The sequence below is a fragment of the Chiloscyllium punctatum genome, chromosome 36, assembly GCF_047496795.1.
Source record: "Chiloscyllium punctatum isolate Juve2018m chromosome 36, sChiPun1.3, whole genome shotgun sequence".
In the NCBI taxonomy this organism is placed as follows: Eukaryota; Metazoa; Chordata; class Chondrichthyes; order Orectolobiformes; family Hemiscylliidae; genus Chiloscyllium; species Chiloscyllium punctatum.
In genome coordinates, this window is record NC_092774.1 from 16112558 (window position 1) to 16136754 (window position 24197).

The 24197-nt window shown below is 50.3% G+C and overlaps 1 protein-coding gene, 1 non-coding gene and 2 pseudogenes across 2 annotated transcripts in view; all 4 read left to right on the forward strand.

The window, feature by feature from the left end:
• The window catches only part of LOC140460016 (E3 ubiquitin-protein ligase RNF212B-like), an 830347-nt gene that overhangs the window by 53817 nt on the left and 752333 nt on the right, over positions 1 to 24197 (forward strand). The window contains exons 7-9 of the mRNA XM_072554422.1: positions 2064 to 2110; positions 7874 to 7934; positions 19375 to 19435. Of these exons, the coding sequence (XP_072410523.1) occupies positions 2064 to 2110; positions 7874 to 7934; positions 19375 to 19435 (169 nt within the window). The remainder of the gene's footprint in view (positions 1 to 2063; positions 2111 to 7873; positions 7935 to 19374; positions 19436 to 24197) is intronic.
• LOC140461198 (U2 spliceosomal RNA) lies at positions 12450 to 12573 on the forward strand (annotated as a pseudogene).
• On the forward strand, positions 15427 to 15555 carry LOC140461199 (U2 spliceosomal RNA; annotated as a pseudogene).
• On the forward strand, positions 17179 to 17371 carry LOC140461196 (U2 spliceosomal RNA). The gene has a single exon (XR_011954508.1). It is a non-coding gene; the product is annotated as a U2 spliceosomal RNA (small nuclear RNA).

Below are 24197 nucleotides of genomic sequence, written 5' to 3' on the forward strand. Positions count from 1 at the left end.
ACCTCATCCTAGTTTCAAACTACCAACTCAGCACTGTCCCCATGACTTGTCTGACCTGCCTATCTTCTTTTCCACCTATCCACTCCACCCTCTCCTCCTTGACCTATCACCTTCATCCCCTCCCCCACTCACCCATTGTACTTATCTACTCTCTCCCCACCCCCACCCTCCTCTAGCTTATCTCTCCATGCTTCAGACTCATTGCCTTTATTCCTGATGAAGGGCTTTTGCCCGAAGCATCGATTTCGTTGCTCGTTGGATGCTGCCTGAACTGCTGTGCTCTTCCAGCACCACTAATCCAGTATTTGCTTTCCAGCATCTGCAGTCATTGTTTTTACCTCTATGAAGTGTTAACTCACTCTTTCGGGTGCAGACTGTCTTGCACAATAGCTTTGACTCAAACGTCTCCAGTGGCTTCACCAATGACTGACCCTCCAAAATAAGGTGCTAGATTTTCACTTGAGCGTCCCTTGTAGAGGGAGGATTTTCAACAACAGTGATCCCACAGAAATGCTGTGAGGGCTGGAGAGTTTGAGCTAAAGGGAGAGACTGAATAGGTTGGGGTTTACTCCCCCAGAGTGTGAGGGGTCACCTTGTGAGGGGTTTATAAAATCATGAGGGGCATGGGTCGGATAAACAGACAAGGTCTCTTCCCTAGGGTTGGGGAGTCCAGAACTAGAGGGCCATAGGTTTAAGGTGAGGTGGAAAGATTTAAAAGGGACCTAAGGGGTAACTTTTTCACCCAGAGGGTGGTGCGTGTGTGGAATGAGCTGCCAGAGGAAGTGGTGGAGGCTGGTACAATGACAGCATTTAAAAGGCATCTGGATGGGGACAGGGATAGGAAGGGTTTGGAGGGATATGGGCCAAGGGCTGGCAGGTGGGACTTGATAGGGTTAGGGACATCTGGGTCAACACGGACGGGTTTTGCCGAAGGGTCTGTTTCCGTGCTGTACATCTCTGTGACTCTAAGTATTGGGGGGGGGGGGATACAGCTGCAAAGATGCTGGAAACCCGGAAGGAAAATAGAAAGTTCTGGAAACACTGAGCAGGACCAACAGCCTCCATGGAGAGAATCGATGTTTCCCTCTGTGACCCTTTGTCAGAGCATAAAGGTAGAAGGTTAAAGACTGATCAGATTCAAGTCATAGAAATGTACAGCACGGAGACAGCCCTTTGGTCCAACTTGTCTGTTCAGCGTTCCTCAAGGTTTTGACAGGCTGGTTAGAACGTACATGCGAGGTGAGACTGAATCAAGTGGGAATAACCTTAAAATCAGAATGTGATCTTTCAGGGGCTGTGGCCTCCTCCTGTTCCTATGTAACAGTCTGGATGGGGAGGGTTGAATGGCCTCCTCCTGTTCCTGTGTAACAGTCTGAAGGGGAGGGCCGAATGGCCTCCTCCTGTTCCTGTGTAACAGTCTGAAGGGGAGGGCCGAATGGCCTCCTCCTGTTCCTGTGTAACAGTCTGGATGGGGAGGGCCGAATGGCCTCCTCCTGTTCCTGTGTAACAGTCTGGATGGGGAGGGCCGAATGGCCTCCTCCTGTTCCTGTGTAACAGTCTGGAGGGGAGGGTTGAATGGCCTCCTCCTGTTCCTGTGTAACAGTCTGGATGGGGAGGGCCGAATGGCCTCCTCCTGTTCCTGTGTAACAGTCTGGATGGGGAGGGCCGAATGGCCTCCTCCTGTTCCTGTGTAACAGTCTGAAGGGGAGAGTTGAATGGCCTCCTCCTGTTCCTATGTAACAGTCTGGAGGGGAGGGTTGAATGGCCTCCTCCTGTTCCTATGTAACAGTCTGGAGGGGAGGGTTGAATGGCCTCCTGCTGTTCCTGATGAAGGGTTCCACCCGAACTGTTGCCTTGTCCAGCTCCTGATGCTGCCTGGTTGGCTGTGTCCTTCCGGCCTCCCACTTGTCCACCTTGGATTCCAGTATCTGCAGTTGTTTTAGCCTCCTCCTGTTCCTGTCTGACAGACCCAGAGTCCTCACAGGGAGTAGGAAGAGCACCTTCATTACAGCAAACCCCAGAAGGTATTGCACATCGATGATTTCTCTTTCTTTCTCCTTCAGGTCCAATACTCCTCGTCCAATCGCCATCACTTCTCCCTCAAGCAGAGGTAAGTGGGACCCAGACCGAAGTCGGAGTTGTCTTGTCCACGCGTCTTTCCGATCGACGCACTGTTCCCTTCCTTCCTGGCCGCCGAGGTGTGGGAGGCAGAGACTCAGGGCCCCCATCTTGAATAAACAAAATGACGAAACGAACTGTGCGTTGGTTTGTTTTTGCCCGTAATGCAAAAGGAAAGATCAACTTATTGAGTGATAGATTCTGGATTAGTGGTGCTGGAAGAGCACGGCAGTTCAGGCAGCAGTAAACGTTGATTTCCCTGCTCCTCGGATGCTGCCTGAACTGCTGTGCTCTTCCAGCACCACTAATCCAGAATCTGGTTTCCAGCATCTGCAGTCATTGTTTTTACCTTATTGAGTGATGGGGCAGGCCCGAAGGGACGAGTGGCCTCCTCTCGGTCATACGTTTATAAAATATTGATGAAGGTGGTCGGGGCCCTGGGACGTTACCCCGAGGGGCTCCTGCAGAGATGGTCCTGGAGGGTGAGGTGACTGACCCTCCCACAACCACGACCATCTTCCTTGGTGTCAGGTAGGACTCCAACCACCAGAGAGTGTGGCCCCTTGATACCCACTGATTCCCGTTTTTTTTGTAGGGGCTCCTTGGTCAAACGCAGCCTTGGTGTTGAGGGCTGTAGCTCTCACGCTCCCTCCTCCTCACCCCCCACTCTGGGATTCAACTCTGTGTCCGTGTTTGAACCAAGGCCGTAATGAGGACAGGAGCTGAGTGACCCTGGGGGTGGGGGGGGGGATCCCGTCACTGAGCAGGTCATTGCTGAGCAGAGAGCTGCTTGGGTAACACTGTTGGTGACACCTTCCATCGTTTACCTGATCAGAATAGACCGATGGGGCAGGAATTGGCCGAGTTGGGCTTGTTCAGGTTCCTGTGTGGAGGACACACCTGGGCAATTCTTCCACATTGTCGACTGGGTGCCAGTGTTGTAGCTGTAACTAGGATCGGGACGTTCACCTGTTCCTGGGTAGGTTTTCCTGCCTAGCAGGTTAAAGCAGGTTGTAGACTGCACTCTGGTTCCTGGGCATCAGGTTGGAAGACCAAGCAGCCTCCTCTGTTCCATTGTAACAGCGTTGAGATTATGAATGGACTCCTGTTCTTCATGTGCAGTGGGTGTGAGGGACTGAATAACTATCCTCCTGTTCCTGGGTAACAGGCTCGAGGGGCTGAATGTCCTTCTTCTGTCCCAAGGGGCCTGTCAGGTCCACTCCGGTTATAGCTGGGGGAAAGGCAATTACGGTGCTATTGGGCACGGTTTAGGATGCACAGAATGGGGAAGGAAACTGCAGGGGACGGGCACTATCGAAATGTGGAGCTTATTCAAGGAACAGCTACTGCGGGTCCTTGAGAAGTATGTACCTGTCAGGCAGGGAGGAAGTGGTCGAGCGAGGGAGCCGAGGTTTACTGGAGAAGTTGAATCTCTTGTCAAGAGGAAGGAGGCGGCTTATGTTGGGATGAGACGTGAAGGCTCAGTTAGGATGGTTGGGAGTTACACGTTATCCGGGAAAGACCTAAAAGGGAGAGCTAGGAAGAGCCAGGAGGGGACGTGAGACGATAGGATCAAGGAAAACCCTCATATCAGGAATAAAAGAATGACTAGAGTAAGATCAGGGCCAATCAAGGACAGTAGTGGGAAGTTGTGTGTGGAGTCCGAGTAGAGAGGAGAAGAGCCTATTTTTCATCAGTATTCACATTAGAAAAAGACAATGTTGTTGGAGAGAATACGGAGATATAGGCTACTAGACTCAATGGGATTGAGGTTCACAAGGAGGAGGTATTAGCAATTCTGAAAAGCATAAAAATAGATAAGTCCCCTGGGCCAGATGGGATTAATCCGAGGATTCTCTGGGAAGCCAGGGATGAGCTTGCAGAGCCTCTGGCTTTGATCTTTATGTCATCGTTTTCTACAGGAACAGTGCCAGAAGACTGGAGGAGAGCAAATGTAGTTCCCTTGTTCAGGAAGGGGAGTAGAGACAACCCGGGTAATGAGAGACCAGTTAGCCTGACTTCGGAAAGGGTAATAAGAGATAGGATTTATAATCATCTAGGAAGTTGGTCAGGGATAGTCACCACGGTTTTGTGAAGGGTAGGTCATGTCTCACAAACCTTATGGAGTTCTTTGAGAAGGTGACCAAATAGGTGGATGAGGGTAAAGCAGTTGATGTGGTTTATATGGATTTCAGTAAAGCGTTCGATAAGGTTCCCCACGGTAAATTATTTCACAAAATACAGAGGCTTGGGATTGAGGGTGATTTAGCGGTTTGGATCAGAAACTAGCCAACTGAAACAAGACAGAGGGTGATGGTTGATGGGAAATGTTCAGTTACTAGTGGGGTACCACAAGGATCTATTTTGGGTCCACTGCTGTTTGTCATTTTTATAAACGACTTGAATGAGGGTGTAGAAGGATGGGTTAGTAAATTTGTGGATGACACTAAGGTTGGTGGAGTTGTGAATAGTGCTGAAGGATGTTGCAGGTTACAGAGGGACAGAGATAAGCTGCAGAGCTGGGCTGAGAGGTGGCAAATGGAGTTTAATGTGGAAAGTATGAGATGTTTCACTTTGGAAGGAGGAACAGGAATGCAGAGATCTGGGCTAATGGGAAGTTTCTTGGCAGTGTGGATGAGCAGAGAGATCTCGGTGATCAGGTACATAGATCCCTGGAAGTTGCCACCTAGGTTGATAGGGTTGTTAAGAAGGCGTACGATGTGTTAGCTTTTATTCTGAAACTTCAACACAGTGTGCCTGGACTTGTGTGCACAGGGCACAATGTCAATACTCGTAAGCAACACAAGAAGTATTGTGAACTGACAGGACGACAGTGATACAGTGAGAGGTTGGAGATCTAATCTAATCTAAAGTGGGCAGATTGGTGGCAGATACAGGTGAATGCAGAGAAGTGTGAGGTGGTCCTGCTGCCTTTCACTCTCCCAAGTGAAAAGCTCCACTCTCGTAAATGGGTGATACGGGAGCAGAGGGGATAGAAAGTTGTCAAGGCATGTTGAGAAGGCAGTGACTGAGGCATGCAGGACCTTAGTCTGGTTTGGAGTGGTGCTGGGTGGGCGGGGGGGGGGGAAGGCGCAGCAGGTCGGGCAGCATCCAAGGAGCAGGAAAAGCCCTCCATTTTCCTGCTCCTTGGATGCTGCCCGACCTGCTGTGCTTTTCCAGCGCCACTCTAATCCAGACTCGGGTTTTCGGCATCTGCAGTCCTCGTTGTTACCGCATACAGGACCTTGCAAAGAGGGACGTTGGGTACGAAACATACAGTATCAAACCAAAACACTGTGGATGCTGAAAGTCTGAAATAAAAACTGGAAAAACTGAGCAGGTCAGGCAACATCTGTGGAGAAACAGAGATAATGTTTTTTAAGTCCAGTGTGTCTTGTTCAGAACTTAGTGATCCTTTCAAAAGAAAGCCACACTTGTTTGGCTCAGTGGTTAACACTATTGCCTCACGGCGCCAGGGACCCGGTTTCGATTCCTGCCTTGGGCAACTATCTGTATGAAGTTTGCACATTCTCCCCGTGTCTGCGTGGGTTTCCTCCGGGTGCTCCAGTTTCCTCCCACAGTCCAAAGATGTACAGGTTAGGATGGATTGACCGTGCTAGATTGCCCATCGTATTCAAGGATATGTAGGTTAGAGGCATTAGTCAGGGGTAAATGTAAAGTAATAGGGTAGGGGAGTGGGTCTGGGTGGGTTACTCTTCAGAGGATCAGTGTGGACTTGTTGGGCCAAAGGGCCTGTTTCCACACTGTAGGGATTCTGTGACTTGTTCTCAACTGGAGTCCCTGCTATTTTGGACAGTATGCTTCCAGAGCGATGTGACTGGCTGAGAGGGAATTCCGTTCCTCTGGGAAGATTGGACCTTTCTCCCCGGAGAAGAGAAGGCCGATTTGGTCAAGGTGTTTAAAGTTGTGAGGGGGCTGGCTGGAATAGACAGGGAGAACCTGGAGGGACAGAGCCAGCATTATGGATGTCTGGCTCCGTGTGAGAGAGGCACCATTCACACAGATGGCTGTGCATCCCCAGGCCAGCCAAGCTAGGCTGTACACTTGACAAACAGCTCACTGTGTGCTGATGTGGGAAATACCCCTGGTTGTTGGGAGGATCCTGTCGAATGATGATCCCCAACCACCGTGCCCACTTCAGCTTGTATCTCTCTTCTGCAGCTTTGTGTGACTGTGCAAGATTTAAAGGGCATTTGGATGGGTATATGCATAGGAAGGGTTTGGAGGGATATGGGCCGGGTGCTGGCAGGTGGGACGAGATTCGGTTGGGATATCTGGGTCGGCATGGACGGGTTGGACCGAAGGGTCAGTTTCCATGTTGTACATCTCTATGACTCTATTCATAGAGGGATTGAGGTTCAGAGCCGTGAGGTCATGCTGCAGCTGTACAAAACTCTGGTGCGGCCGCATTGTGGAGTATTGTGCACAGTTCTGGTCACCGCATTATAGGAAGGATGTGGAAGCTTTGGAAAAGGGTTCAGAGGAGATTTACCAGGATGTTGCCTGGTATGGAGGGAAGGTCTTATGAGGAAAGGCTGAGGGACGTGAGGCTGTTTTTGTTAGAGAGAAGAAGGTTGAGAGGTGACTTAATAGAGACATATAAGATAATCAGAGGGTTAGATAGGGTGGACAGGGAGAGCCTTTTCCCTGGATGGTGATGGCTAGTACAAGGGGACATAGCTTTAAACTGAGGGTGACAGATATAGGACAGATGTCAGAGGTAGGTTATTTACCCAGAGAGTAGTAGGGGCGTGGAACGCACTGCCTGCAAGATGGGCTTCACATTGGTCACAGGTCAGCTCAACATCAAGGGCCGAAGGGCCTGTGCTGTGCTGGAATGTTCTATGTTCTGTGTTCGGCATGGATGGGTTAGGGTCTAATTCCATGCTGCTCAGGTCTATGACTCTACAACTAGTGTAGGTTAAATGGGCTTCAGGTTGGTTTAATAGATCAGCTCAACATCGAGGGCCGAAGGGCCTGTACTGCGCTGGAATGTTCTACATTCTATTTTAGTAGATTCATTAGGGCTGAGTAGATGTCTGCTCATGTGCAGCAGGTCCGAGGGGCTGAGTGGCCTCCTCTGCTCCCTGCAAACAGGCTCAAGGGGCTCAATGGCCTCCTCCTGTTGCTGCGTACAGACCCGAGGGGCTGAATGGCCTCCTCCTGTTCCTGCGTACCCAGCCCGTCCTGTCGGGCTGACCCGGGAGGGACACTGGGAAGTGAGCACGAAATCCCCTTTCCCCTTGGCTTGCTGGGTTTCTCCTGGGCTGGAGAGGGGTAGTCTGCTCAGTTGGTAGTGATCAGGCCCCCTTCCTTGGGGAAACAGGAGGAGGGTGCAGAGGCTGTGTTGGTGTGCCTCTGACCCTCCGATAGCCCCCTGCCTTCCCTCCACCAGTGCTGTCAGAGAGTCACAGAGATGGACAGCACAGGAACAGGCCTTTCGGTCCGACCCATCCATGCTGAGCAGTTCCATTCAGACGTGGAAGGTTCCCCCCCCCTCCCCCCCCCACCAGCCGCCCCTGACCAAGTCAAGAATGGGGTGCAGTGGTGCGGCGTTGAGCTGAGGTTCGGGGTGATGGGGGTGGGGGGGTGGGGGGGTTTGGTGGGGGAGGACTTGGGATCGACCCTCCTGTAGGGTTGCTGGAATTGGCGGGACCAGGCTGACTGGAGCACGCTCAGCCCATCGACGCGAGCGGCCATGGGTAATCTTGTCTCCTCCTTGTGTACCCTGCAGTGACGCCCAGACAGACACCTCAGAGCGTCGGACCATCCAGCGGAAACACTGCCACCAGCAGGTAGGTGCTGTAACTGCCAGGCTGAGCGCTGACTGGGTGTGGGACAGGATTGTGGCAGGGGTGGGGGTGGGGGTTTGGGGGGGTGCGGTGCGGTGGAGAGGCTGGGGGTCGGGAGACTCTTCCTCGCCGCTTTGCAGAGTGGTGACGGTGATAAGACAGGAAACGCCACAGGGCGATCCCACGGTCCCAGCACCTCCTGATGGAGGGGCCCACGCCCGTGAGGTCGACTCTCCCGCTGCCCCTCGGATGCGGCCTGACCGGCTGTGCTTTTCCAGCGCCGCACACCCTCGCCTCTCGTACGCCGCCCACTCCGTCAGAGACAGAAACGAAAAAAAAACCCTGCAGGGTGTAGGCCAGAGGGAGGCTGGAAGAACACAGCGAGACAGGCTGGCATCAGGAGGTGGAGATATCCATGTTTCAGGTGTAACCCTTTGTCAGGACTGGTGCAGTTCCCCTTACACCCACCCTTGCCGCCCCCCCCCCCAAACGTCCTGAAGAAGGGGGTGGGGTGGGGGTGGAGCCGTGACATTGTGATCTGGGCTGCTGCTTCTCTGTGTGGGACCTGGCACCATTTATAGCCCTTGCCACCCCCAGTTCTCGCACAGTTCAGCATCACGTTGGGCAGTGTGCCATACTGTCACAGGCAGTCCTGAAGTGGTAGAGTTGAGCAGCATGAAATTAGACCCTAACTCATCCACTCCAACCATAGAACATTACAGCGCAGTACAGGCCCTTCGGCCCTCGATGTTGTGCCAACCTCTGGCATCAATCTGAAGCCCATCTAACCTACACTATCCCATTCTCATCCATCTGCCTATCCAACGACCATATAAATACCCTTAAAGTTGGTGAGTCTACTGCTGTTGCAGGAAGGGCGTTCCACACCCCTAATACTCTCTGGGTAAATACCCTAACTCTTGACATCTGTCCTATATCTGTCACCCTCAGTTTAAAGCTCTGTCCCCTCGTACTAGCCATCACCATTGGAGGTAAGAGGCCCTCACTATCCACCCTGTCTAACCCTCTGATTATCTTGTATGTCTCTACTAGGTCACCTCTCAACCTTCTTCTCTCTAACGAAAACAGCCTCAATTCCCTCAGCCTTTCCTCATAAGATCTTCCCTCCATACCAGGCAACATCCTGGTAAATCTCCTCTGAACCCTTTTCCAAAGCTTCCACATCCTTCCTATAATGCGGTGACCAGAACTGTACACAATACTCCACAATGCGGCCGCACCAGAGTTTTGTACAGCTGCAGCATGACCTCATGGCTCTGAAACTCAATCCCTCTATGAATAAAAGCTAACACACCGTACGCCTTCTTAACAACCCGATCAACCTGGGTGGCAACTTCCAGGGATCCATGTACATGGACACCGAGATCTCTCTGCTCATCCACACTGCCAAGAATCTTACCATCAGCCAAGTAACAGAAGGAATAACAGAAATAAAGAGTATTTAGCTAATGGTAAGATGCTTCTCAGCTGTTCCATTTGCAAATCGAACAATATTTTCAATGTAAGTTGGTTGTGTCTCTGCATGAGTTCACAACCCAGGTGAAAGACAACGGAGTCTTTAATCGTTGCCCAATGTGTCCCGTATGCCAAATTCATTCAAGTCTGGACATCCTGAAGCAAGCAATTATACTGACTCCAGATTTCTACTCGCCAATCCTAACATAAGCCTCCTACTTCCTCTTGGCAAAAGACTCAACTTCCTTCGTAAACCATGGCTTCCTCGCTTAACGACTTCCTCCCTGCCTGACAGGTACATACTTATCAAGGACCCGCAGTAGCTGTTCCTTGAATAAGCTCCACATTTCGATAGTGCCCGTCCCCTGCAGTTTCCTTCCCCATCCTGTGCATCCTAAACCGTGCCTAATTGCATCATAATTGCCTTTCCCCCAGCTATAACTCTTACCGAACTGTATCTACCTCTCCCTTTCCATCACTAAAGTAAATATAACCGAATTGTGGTCACTATCACCAAAGTGCTCACCTACCTCCAAATCTAACACCTGGCCGGGTTCTTTACCCAGTACCAAATCTAATGTGGTCCCTCCCCTTGTTGGCCTGTCTACATACTGTGACAGGAAACCCTCCTGCATACATTGGACAAAAACTGACCCATCTATAATACTCAAACTATAGCGTTTCCAGTCAATATTTGGAAAGTTAAAGTCTCCCATAATAACCACCCCGTCACTCTCGCTCCTGTCCAGAATCATCTTTGCTATCCTTTCCTCGACATCTCTGGAACTATTCGGAGACCTGTAGAAAACTCCCAACAGGGTGACCTCTCCTTTCTTGTTTCTAACCTCAGCCCATACTACCTCAGTAGATGAGTCCTCATCAAACCTTCTTTCTGCCACCGTAATACTGTCCTTGACTAACAGTGCCACACCTCCCCCTCTTTTACCACCTTCCCTGTTCTTACTGAACCATCTAAACCCAGGAACCCTGTAACAACCATTCCTGTCCCTACTCTATCCATGTATCCGAAATGGCCACAACATCGAAGTCCCAGGTAGCGACCCCATGCTGTAAGTTCACTCACTTTATTCCAGATGCTCCTGGCGGTGAAGTAGAGACACATCAAACCACCTTCCTGCCTCCAGTCCACTCTTGCCACCTTGAAACATTATTTCTGACCTCACTACTCTCAACCTCCTGTGCACTGGAGCTACAATCCAGGTTCCCATCCCCCTGCTGGATTAGTTTAATCCAGATATCCTAAACCGATCTAGTCCCATTTGCCGGCATTTGGGCTCAACCGTCTCAACCCTTCCTATTCATGTATCCATCCAGATACCCTTTTAAATGATTGGTAAATTGAGCTGTTGTCACGTGTACCAAAGTACAGTTAAAAGCTTTTTGGTACAGGCAGATGATAGTAAGCAGGGGTGAACAGATCAAAAAATAACTTAGGCAGAGGTGTACAGGTTACTTTGCACAGGGCGTTCGCTCGGCCATATCAACATTAGCGAGATCTGCATTATTTGAGGTTAGAGAATCCTTTCGTCAGTCTAATAACCCGCTGGGAAGAAGCTGTTCCTGAACCTGCCGGTGCATGTGTTCAAGCTTCTGTGGGTCGACCTACAGCACGTGGAACAGCAGTGGTTCAAGATGGCCGCTGGCCTCCACCTTCTCGAGGCTGGGTTGGGCTTGGGGGGGTGGGGGGTGGGGGGGGGGGGGAGAGGTGGGGCCCAATTACGGAGGGCACAATAAATGCTGGGCCCAGCCAGCGAGGCCTCTGCCCCAGGAGTGAAATGTTTTTCCAAACAAGCCACAGTGAGGGAATCTGTGTGGGGGAAAAGGCTCTTCCTCGCTTGGTGCACCTTCGCTGATGCCTGTGGTGGGCAGTCCTGGGGAGGACGTGGTCAAGGACGGGCACCGCACACGGATCACTGGGGCCTCTTGCCTTTGAGGGGCCTATGGCCTGGGATCTTCCCCGTTACGCGAAGCTGACCCCTCCCGCCCCCCCATCCCAACCCCCCCCGAGGTTGCGAATGGGTTTGAACTTCCTCTCCTCAGCCGGACGGCCAGCAGCTGAGGACGGAGCCCCACGATCCGCACCGAAAACAGAGTGCGCTGGAGAAACACAGCAGGTCCGGCAGCGTCTGGAGAGAGGAAACAGAAAATTAGCTTCTCGCGAGTCGTCTGGGCTGCCCCCTCCCCCATCCAGGGGCAAGTGGGGAGTATTCCCTCACACTCCTGACTTGGGCCTTGTCAATGGTGGGACAGGGCTTTTGGAGGGGGTAGTCAGGAGGGCAGTGACTCCCTGCAGGATTCCCAGTCTCGGACCTGCCTCCGACCCAGTGACTCTGACGGGATGATGATTATATTTCCAATTCAGGAGGGGAGTGATTTGGTTGGGAGCTTGCAGGGGGTAGTGTTCCCATGTATCTCTCGGGTTCAATTCACCTCTCAGGCTGCTGTCTGTGTGGAGTTTGCACATTCTCCGCTCCCCCTGTGTCTGCGTGGGATACCTTCGGGTGCTCCGGTTCCCTCACACAGTCCAAAGGTGTGCAGGTTAGGGTGAATTGGCTGTACTAAATTGCCCCATAGTATTCAGGGATGTGCAGGTTAGGATGCATTAGTGAGGGGTAAATGTAGAGTAATGGGCAATGTGTCTGGGTGGGATACTCTTTGGAGGGTCAGTATGGACTTGTTGGGCCAAATGGCCTGTTCCGCATTGTCGGGGTTCTATGCTTATGATTACCTTAGCAGTTAGTCAGAACTGAGAGCCATAGAATCCCTAGAGTGTGGAATCAGGTCATTCGGCCCATTGAGTCCATACCAGCCTTTCGAAGAGGATCCCACTCAGACACACAACCTCCCCCCCGCCCCATGCCTATAGCCCTGCATTTCCCATGGCTCACCCACCCTAACCTGTACATCCATGGACACTATGGGGTAATTTATCATGGCCAGTCTGCCTTAACCTGTACGTCTTTGGACTGTGGGAGGAAACCAGAGCACCCGGAGGAAACCCATGCAGACACCGGGGGATATATCCCTCCTGTAGGGCATCGTATATTAAATTGATTTTGGAGCAGGGGGATGGATGAGGAGCTTGCTCTGTTCACTCCACACATCGGCCTGGTATTGCAGTATCTCCGCGAACGGTGGACCCAACATCCTCAAAGTTAAAAGCAGATTTATGCATCTTTGGCAGTAGTGGTCTCAATCAAGTGTTAGTTTATGATTTTCGAGGTGTTGGACTGGCATGCATGAGGTTAAAAATCACACAGCAGTATGTTATTGTCCAGCAGGTTTGTTTGGAAGAACTAGCTTTCGGAGCGCTGTTCCTTCATCAGGTGGTTGTGGAGCGTGATGGAACTGAAATTGCATATTGAGAAAGACCCGGATTGTTTGTTAAGTCTCGCATCTTTTAGAATGGCCATGTTGGTTTCAAGTCTTTCTTTCATATGTAAATTCCAGAACTTTCTTAAAGCTACATTCTCAAGTGAACTTTAACAATAGGTGCCATATCGGCCCAGATAATGCATTGAAGGTGTGAAGTGCTCTGGGTGAGGCTGTCTGTGCCCCAATGGTCAGACTGATTCTAATCTAAAAAAGGCATCTACAGAATCTTACATGGATTCATGCAGTTTTTGATCAAAATCAAATGTAATTCTGCAATTACAAATTCACCCCACAAACATGTGTGTATGTATGTGTGTGTGCATGTGTGTGTGTATGTGTGTGTGTGAGTGTGTGTGCATGTGGTTGTGTGTGTGTGTGCATGTAGGTGTGTATGTGTGCATGTAGGTGTGTGTGTGCATGTGGGTATGTGTATGTGGGTGTGTGTGTGCATGTGGGTGTCTGTGTGTATGCATGTGGGTGTGTGTGTATGTGAGTGTGTGTATGCATGTGGGTGTGTGTGTATGTGAGTGTGTGTGTATGCATGTGGGTGTGTGTGTATATGTGGGTGTGGATGTGTGTGCATGTGGGCGTGTGTGTGCGTGTGTTTGTGCATGTGGGGGAGTGTGTGTATGTCGATGTGTGTGTATGTGTGCATGTAGGTGTGTGTGTGTGCATGTGGGTGTGTGTATGTGTGTGTATGTGCATGTGGGGGAGTGTGTGTATGTCGATGTGTGTGTATGTGTGAATGTGTATGTGTGCATGTGGGTGGGTGGGTGTGTGTGTGCATGTGGGTGTGTGTGCATGTAGGTGTGTATGTGTGCATGTAGGTGTGTGTGTGCATGTGGGTGTGTGTATGTGTGTGTATGTGCATGTGGACGTGTATGTGTTTGCATGTGGGTATGTGTGTGTATGTGTGCATGTGGGTGGGGGTGTGTCTGTAGGTGTTTGTGTATGCATGTGTATGTGGGTGTGTGTATGTGTGCATGTGGGTGGGTGGGTGTTTGTGTGCATGTGGATGTGTGTGCATGTAGGCGTGTATGTGTGCATGTAGGTGTGTGTGTGCATGTGGGTGTGTGTATGTGTGTGTATGTGTATGTGGACGTGTGTGTGTTTGCATGTGGGTATGTGTGTATGTGTGCGTGGGTGTGTGCATGTGGGTGGGGATGTGTCTGTAGGTGTTTGTGTATGCATGTGTATGTGGGTGTGTGTATGTGTGCATGTGGGTGGGTGTGTGTGTGTATGTGTGCATTTGTATGTGTGTATATGGGTGTGTGTGTGTGCGCATGTGGGTGTGTGTGTGCATGTGCGTGTGTGTGTGTGCATGTGCGTGTGTGTGTGTGCATGTGGGTGTGTGTGTGCGTGCATGTGGGTGGGTGTGTGCATGTGTGTGTATGTGTGCATGTCGGTGTGTGTTTGTGTGCATGTGGGTGTGTGTGTGCGTGTGTGTGCATGTGAATGTGTGTGTGCATGTGGGAGTGGGTGTGTGTGAGTATGTGGGTGTGTGTGCATGTGCGTGTGTGTGCATGTGGGTGTGTGTGCGTGGGTGTGTGTGCATGTGGGTGTGTGTGTGCATGTGGGTATGTGTGTGCATGTGCGTGTGGGTGTGCGTGGGTGTGTGTGCATGTGGGTGTGTGTGTGCATGTGCGTGGGTGTGTGTGTGCATGTGGGTATGTGTGTGCATGTGCGTGTGGGTGTGCGTGGGTGTGTGTGCATGTGGGTGTGTGTGTGTTAGCGTATGAGAGAGAGCTTGTGTATGAGAGAGTCTGCATGAGTGTATGGGTCTGTAGGAGTGTGTGTGTGTGTGTGTGTCTGTGTCTGTGTAACACAACCACCTAGTGCTTCCAAATAAACCTGCTGGACTATAACCTGGTGTTGTGTGATTTTAAACATGTTACTTTATGTTAGGTTCCTCGTTTGCCCCCATGGGACCAGATTAAAATGTTCCCAGCAATCTGGGAGTGATGTGGAAGGAGATGTCAAACCGAGGTGCTGCGGTGCCACATGTGGTGGTGGGGTGTAACTGCAGCGTGACATGTTTACATAGGGAGGTCAGCTCCCTCCTCATTCTACACAGAGAGGTGGGTACAAGCAGAACGATAATTGACAACGTCTGACAAAGAAGGGGTGCACAGAAGTAATTTACTGTTTGCAACTTTTCAGGTGGACGTGGGATTGAAAAGTGTGGTGCTGGAAAAACAGGCAGCATCCGAGGAGCAGGAGAGTCGACGTTTTGAGCGTAAGCTCTTCATTCCTGATACTTACCCAGCACCACACCTTTTGACTCTGATCTCCAACATCTGCAATCCTCGCTTTCTCCTAGATTGGTGTGGGATGCCAAGGAGCTATTCCCACTAAGTGAGAGAAGCGATGATTTGTGTTTATGGGGAAGCTGCCTGAACACAGCAGGAAATGAATACGATCTTTGTTTCAATGGCAGCATTTATTGCCTGTCCCTAGTTTGTCCCTGAGAAGGTGGTGGTGAGCTGCTCTCTTGAACCACTGCAGCCCGTCTGCTGTAGTTGGATCCACAATGGTGTTAGGTAGGGAATTCCAGGAATTTGACCCAGTGACACCGAAGGAACAGCGACTCAGGACGGTGAGTGCCTTGGAGGAGAACTTTTTGATAAGTCCCGCCTGTGGGGCACTGTATATTAAATTGGTTTTTGGAGCAGGGAGATGGACTAGGAGCTTATTCTGTTCACTCCACACATCGACCTGGTATTGCAGTATCTCCGGGAACGGTGTACACACCATTACCAAAGTTAAAAGCAGATTTATTCATCTTTTGCAGTATTGATTTCAGTGAAGTGTTACTTTCTGTTAGGCTCACATGTTTGCCCCCGTGGGCGCAGTCAAAGCAGGGAGTGAGATCCCACACCTCAGCAAATGTCAAATGGTTGTCCAACTCTCCAGATGCCTGGAATTTCGTGGTTATAGTCTTGTACAAGCAAGACATGCCTTCGATTTGTTTGCTGGATAAACTCAAACCCCCATGTTTGTTTCTTCATATGTTACTGTACAGAATCGAACTGCTTCATAGAATCCCTACAGTGTCCAAACAGGCCATTTGGACCAACTAGTCCACACCGAAGAGTACCCTTTTCCCTACCCTATTACACTACATTGACCCCCGACTAATGCCACCCTAGCCTGTACACTATGGGGCAATTTAGCATGGCCAGTCCACCCTAACATGTACATCTTTGGACTGTGGGAGGAAACCAGAGCACCCGGAGGAAACCCACGCAGACACCGGGCAGGGGGAGAATGTACAAATCCCGCACAGACACAGTCGCCCGAGGGTGGAATTGAACCTGGGTCTCTGGCGCTGTGAGGCAGCAGTGCCACTGCGTCAGCCATAGCGGGGGAAGGTTAGTGGTTACACTGATGACGGGAAGGGGGTGTCGTGAATCGAGTACTGGAGTCAGAGCCTAGAGGGAGAGGGAAAAGGGATAAGCAAAGAGGTAGGTGATGGGAAGCCAATAGAGAGGGCCTGATGCTAAGTCAGGTGTTAATGAGAAGTGGGAATGGTTGTGAGAGGGTTTGGCTGCATTGGGAGTGCAGGACCTTGGGGAGGAGGAGATGCTGGACATCTTAAAACGTAAAAGTATTCTTTTCACTGTAACTTGATCCAGGTGAGAATAATTATTCAAATCTCTCTCTCTCACTCTCTTCATCTCTCCTTTCTCCCTTCTATCTCTCTCTCTCTCTCTCTCCTGTCTCTTCCTTCTCTTTTTTGTGTTCTTTCTCCCTTCTCTCTCTCCCAGAGTCTCTTTCTCGTTCTCTCCCTCTCCCTCCTTCCCATCTCTCCCCCCCCCCCCCCCACAAACCTTGGATTCTCTTTCTCTCTCTCTCTCTTCTGTCTCTCATTCTCTTCTATCTCTTCCTTCCCCCTTCTCTCTCTATCTCTCTCTCTCTCTCCTCACTCTCTCTCTCTTTGACTCTCTTCTCTTCCCATCCCTCTCTCCATGAATGCATTGATAAATTCCCTGTGACGAAAGGGGGCCCGGGCTTGCTGTTGATGGACTGGGGACTGTGCAAGTTGCTGGGACAGCGGAGCTGACAGGGAGAGCGGCGGGCTGAATGGCCGCCTTGAGGCGCCGCGGCACTCAGCTCCCCCCCCCCCCCGAGACTCCGCCCCCAGCGACAGCCGATTGGTCCCTGAGCCTCATCTGCATGACCGTGAAACCGACTGGATTGAATACGGGATCAACTGCTGCAGAGCGATCCTCTGATCTAGTTGGGAATCCTGCGACAGGGGGGATGTAACAGCGAGAAAAGGTCCAGCAGTCAGTCTCAAAAGGTTTGAACACAGTCAGGTCGACTTTAAAGGCAGAGGACAAAGGTGACCAGTATGGGTTGGGAGAGTCGTGGTATCGCTTCTCGGCCTCTTGGCTAAGAACAATGTGTAGTATCTGTTCTTATCAGTTTAATCTCTGATAGTTCCCCATCTGGGGAAACTCTGTATTAAAGTGATTTTTAGAGCAGGGGGATGAACTAGGAGCTTGCTCTGTTCACTCCACACATCGACCTGGTATTGCAGTGTTTCCAGGAACGGTGTACAAACCATTACCAAGGTTAAAAGCAGATTTATTTAGTACATACTGTTACCAAATACTTCACTGAGTACTGCATTATATAAGGTTCCCGTGTTAGTTTGTGTGGGTGTCTCTCACCTCAGCTACTGTTAAACGGTTCTCTGACCGACTCTCTTGTTGCCTTGCATTTATTTATATGGCTATACTCTTGCACAAGCAGCACATGCCCTTGGTTTGTTGCCTGGAGAAGACTCAAGCCCTCATGTTTGCTTCATATCTTACTGTACGCAATCCAGCTGTTTCTCAAAATTCCTACAGTGCACAAACAGGCCATTTGGCCCAACGAGTATCCTGCCCAGATCTTCCCACCTCCACCACTCTATCACTCAACATTTATGGAACAATTTAGCGTGGCCACTCCACCGAACATGCACATCTTTGGACTGTGGGAGGAAACAGGAGCACCCGGATGAAATCCACATAGACACGGGGAGAGCATGTACACCCTCCACACAGTCGCCCCAAGGCTGGATGAGTGGCTGAGCAGAGGCTGGTAGCTAAGTTTGCTATCCATGGGGATGGCCTCAACTGGGACCTTGGGTTCATGTCACACTACAGGGGACACCACTGCACTATTCACTCACACACAAACTCACACATACACACGCACACACATTCATACACACACACACACTCACATACACACGCACACACATACATACACGTTCACACATACATGCACACTCTCACATATACACATATGCCCACACACACTCACGCATACACACACACATACACTCACACATATGCACACACACAAACACGCACACACATACATGCACACATACACATGCATAAACACACGGGGCTGCCTTATGAGCAGGTTGGAGCTTAGGAGAATGAGCAGGAACCGTATTGACAGGGCTTGACAGGGTACATGGAGAACGGTTGTTTCCCCTGCGGGCGAGAGTCCAGCACCAGAGGGCATCACCTCAGAGTAAGGCAGATGAAAGATGTGGAGGAATTTCTCCCGTGAGGGGGATGAACCCTTTACCATCGGTGACTGTCAAGGCTGGCTCATTAAGTATGTTCAAGATGTGGAGGAGCTGGTGTTGGACCGTGGTGTACAAAGTTAAACATCACACAGCACCAGGTTACAGTCAAACAGCTTTATTTGGAAGCACTATCTTTTGGAGCGCTGCTCCCCCATCATCTTCCTGATGAAGGAGCGGCGTTCCGAAAGCAAGTACTTCACAGCAAACCTGTTGGACTGTCACCTGGTGCTGGGATTTTTAACTAAGTACAGTGGCACCTCGACATACGAACGACCCCGCTCATGAACAAATCGGTTTATGAACAGGATTGTACGTAAAACTTTGCTTCAACGTACGCACGGAATTCAAGGTACGAACGAAGGTGTGAACGCAAAACGCCCGTGTGCGACCACGTGGTTTCATTGTTCTGCTTTGCTACGCGCTTGTTGAACGCAAAAGCTCTCGGACCCCCGCGTGATCTCATTCAGTTTGTCTTTGGCGCGTGCGCTGTGAGCAGCGTTCGTTGCTATGTCCAAGCATTCCTACGCTATCCGAACAACGGGAAAAATTTATTCAGTTCACGAACTTTTTGGTTCGCGAACCGGGACCCGGAACAGATTAAGTTTGTAAGTCGAGGCGCTACTGTATATTCAAGGCTGAGATAGACAGATCTTTGATCGGTAAGGTGGGGGGTGGGGGTGTGTGTTGAGGGTCATGGGGAGAAAAGAAGGAAAGTGGGAGTGGAGGGTGATCAGATCAACCACGGTCTCGTTAAGTGGCGGGGCCGTACTCGATGGGCTGAGTGGCCTGGTTTCTACTCCGGTGGTTGAGTTAGTTTTCGTCCAACGGTTCGGGGTGGGTTTTGCAGGAGAGGGGTTGGAGGGGGGAGGGTGTGTGTGTGGGGGGGGTGTGATGGTAAGCAATGTGCGGGTGGGGAATAGTACAGATCTTATACTAGTTTGATAACGGACTCCCTTGTCCCCATATCCTATCAAACAGCAGGCCACAGTCGGTGGGACAGATGTCAGAGAGCAGTCTATCAAGATCGGGAGGTCTGCTGGTAAGTGCCATCATTCACCGGTCTGTATATCCTGTGACCATAGAGCGTAAGGTACAGCAGCAGATCTGGCCATTCGGCCCATCGGGTTTGCCCCGCCATTTTGATCACGGCCGATCTGTTTCTCAAGTCCATTCCCTTCCCTTCTCCCGTAACCCTGGATCCCCTGAACAATGAAGAACGGGTCTCTCTCTCTCTCTCTGTCTAAAATACCCTCAGTGACATGACCCACTGTCCCCTCCGGCCGTGCGTCCCACAGATTCCCCACCCTGCGGCTGAAGAAATCCCACCTCCCCTCAGTTTGCAAGGGTGGTCCCTTCACTCTGAGGCTGGGCCCTCATGTCCTGGTCTCTCCGACTGGTGAAAACGTCTGTGTCACATCCACTGGATCCAGGCCACTCAATCTCCTCTGAGTTTCACTTAGATCGCGCCCTTAATCCTTCCAAACCCCATTGACCCAGGGACTTCAGCCCGTTTCTCCCACTGATGTCATCCCTGGTCCCTGTGTCTGTAGACAGTGTCTGTTCTCACATCTGCTCGATGTGTTTCGTTGGTGTGACTGCTCTCAGCTCTGCACCGTATGTGTGTGTCTCTCTCTCTCTACAGTGCGATCTCTCTTGTTATTGCTTCATGTGCCTCCTCTGTGTGACAGCTGTCAGCACTATGTCCACCGACAGTGTCACTGCCCATACCTCTGTCCCGTCTGTGTGTCTTTCCAGTGTTGGGGACAGTTCCAGACAGTCTGTTCCTGTGTCTGTTGAAACAAAGACTCCACAGTCCTTCTCAGGATCCAGTCCTCGCTGTTAGATAAACCGTGAATGTGAGGTGGATATTCAGATTCCAGACAAGGTCCCAGTCTTTGCTCAAGTGTCCACATCTTTGTACACGCACCCTGCTCTTATTCTGAGCAAGTACATTTGAACGCAGGAACACACACACACATGCAATCACATGGACACAATTCCACAGACACACAGGCACACACACACATGCAATCACATGGACACAATTCCACAGGCACACACACACATGCAATCACATGGACACAATTCCACAGACACACAGGCACACACACACATGCAATCACATGGACACAATTCCACAGGCACACACACACATGCAATCACATGGACACAATTCCACAGACACACGCGCAGGAACACACACACACACACATGCAATCACATGGACACAATTACACAGACACACACGCAGGCACACACACACATGCAAACACACGGACACAATTACACAGACCCCCAACAGGAACACACACACATGCAATCACATGGACACAATTCCACAGACACACACACAGGAACACACACACACATGCAATCACATGGACACAATTCCACAGACACACACGCAGGAACACACACACATGCAATCACATGGACACAATTCCACAGGCACACACACACATGCAATCACACGGACACAATTACACAGACCCCCAACAGGAACACACACACATGCAATCACATGGACACAATTCCACAGACACACACGCAGGAACACACACACATGCAATCACATGGACACAATTCCACAGGCACACACACACATGCAATCACATGGACACAATTCCACAGACACACACGCAGGAACACACACACACACACATGCAATCACATGGACACAATTACACAGACACACACACAGGAACACACACACACATGCAATCACATGGACACAATTCCACAGACACACACGCAGGAACACACACACACACACATGCAATCACATGGACACAATTCCACAGACACACACGCAGGAACACACACACACATGCAATCACATGGACACAATTCCACAGACACACACACAGGAACACACACACATGCAATCACATGGACACAATTACACAGACACACACGCAGGAACACACACACATGCAATCACATGGACACAATTACACAGACACACACGCAGGAACACACACACACACACATGCAATCACATGGACACAATTACACAGACACACACGCAGGCACACACACACATGCAATCACATGGACACAATTCCACAGACGCAGGCACACACACACACATGCAATCACATGGACACAATTCCACAGACACACAGGCACACACACACATGCAATCACATGGACACAATTCCACAGGCACACACACACATGCAATCACATGGACACAATTCCACAGACACACACGCAGGAACACACACACACACACATGCAATCACATGGACACAATTACACAGACACACACGCAGGCACACACACACATGCAAACACACGGACACAATTACACAGACCCCCAACAGGAACACACACACATGCAATCACATGGACACAATTCCACAGACACACACACAGGAACACACACACACATGCAATCACATGGACACAATTCCATAGACACACACGCAGGAACACACACACATGCAATCACATGGACACAATTCCACAGGCACACACACACATGCAATTACACGGACACAATTACACAGACCCCCAACAGGAACACACACACATGCAATCACATGGACACAATTCCACAGACACACACGCAGGAACACACACACATGCAATCACATGGACACAATTCCACAGGCACACACACACATGCAATCACATGGACACAATTCCACAGACACACACGCAGGAACACACACACACACACATGCAATCACATGGACACAATTACACAGACACACACGCAGGCACACACACACATGCAATCACACGGACACAATTACACAGACCCCCAACAGGAACACACACACATGCAATCACATGGACACAATTCCACAGACACACACGCAGGAACACACACACACATGCAATCACATGGACACAATTCCACAGACACACACACAGGAACACACACACATGCAATCACATGGACACAATTCCACAGACACACACGCAGGAACACACACACATGCAATCACATGGACACAATTACACAGACACACACGCAGGAACACACACACACACACATGCAATCACATGGACACAATTACACAGACACACACGCAGGCACACACACACATGCAATCACATGGACACAATTCCACAGACACAGACGCAGGCACACACACACACATGCAATCACATGGACACAATTCCACAGACACACACACAGGCACACACACACACATGCAATCACACGGACACAATTACACAGACACACACACAGAAACACACACACGCGCAATCACACGGACACAATTATACAGACACACACGCAGGCACACACACACACATGCAATCACATGGACACAATTCCACAGGCACACACACACATGCAATCACATGGACACAATTCCACAGACACACACGCAGGAACACACACACACACACACATGCAATCACATGGACACAATTACACAGACACACACGCAGGCACACACACACATGCAATCACATGGACACAATTCCACAGACACAGACGCAGGCACACACACACGCGCAATCACACGGACACAATTATACAGACACACACGCAGGCACACACACACACATGCAATCACACGGACACAATTACACAGGCACACACGCAGGAACACACACACATGCAATCACACAGACACTTTTCCACAGACACACACGCAGGCACACACACACATGCAATCACACAGACACAATTCCTCAGGCACACACACACATGCAATCACACAATCACAATTACACAGACACACACACAGGCACACACACACATGCAATCACACAGACACAATTCCTCAGGCACACACACACATGCAATCACACAGACACAATTACACAGACACACACAGGCACACACACACATGCAATCACACAGACACAATTACACAGACACACACACAAGAACACACACACACATGCAATCACACGGTCATAATTACAAAGACACACACGCAGTAACACACACACATGCAATCACACGGACACAATTACAAAGACACACACACACAGGAGCACACACACACACATGCAATCACACGGACACAATTACACAGACACACACGCAGGAACACACACACATGCAATCACACAGACACAATTACACAGACACACGCAGGAACACACACACATGCAATCACACAGACACAATTCCACAGGCACACACGCAGGAACACACACACATGCAATCACACAGACACAATTACACAGACACACACGCAGGAACACACACACACATGCAATCACACGGACACAGTTACACAGACACACGCAGGAACACGCACACGCATGCAATCACACGGACACAGTTACACAGACACACACGCAGGAACACACACACACATGCAATCACACGGACACAGTTACACAGACACACGCAGGAACACGCACACGCATGCAATCACACGGACACAATTACACAGACACACACGCAGGAACACACACATGCAATCACACAGACACAATTACACAGACACACACACAAGAACACACACACACATGCAATCACACGGACACAATTACAAAGACACACACACACAGGAGCACACACACACACATGCAATCACACGGACACAATTACACAGACACACACGCAGGAACACACACACATGCAATCACACAGACACAATTACACAGACACACGCAGGAACACACACACATGCAATCACACAGACACAATTCCACAGGCACACACGCAGGAACACACACACATGCAATCACACAGACACAATTACACAGACACACACGCAGGAACACACACACACATGCAATCACACGGACACAGTTACACAGACACACGCAGGAACACGCACACGCATGCAATCACACGGACACAATTACACAGACACACA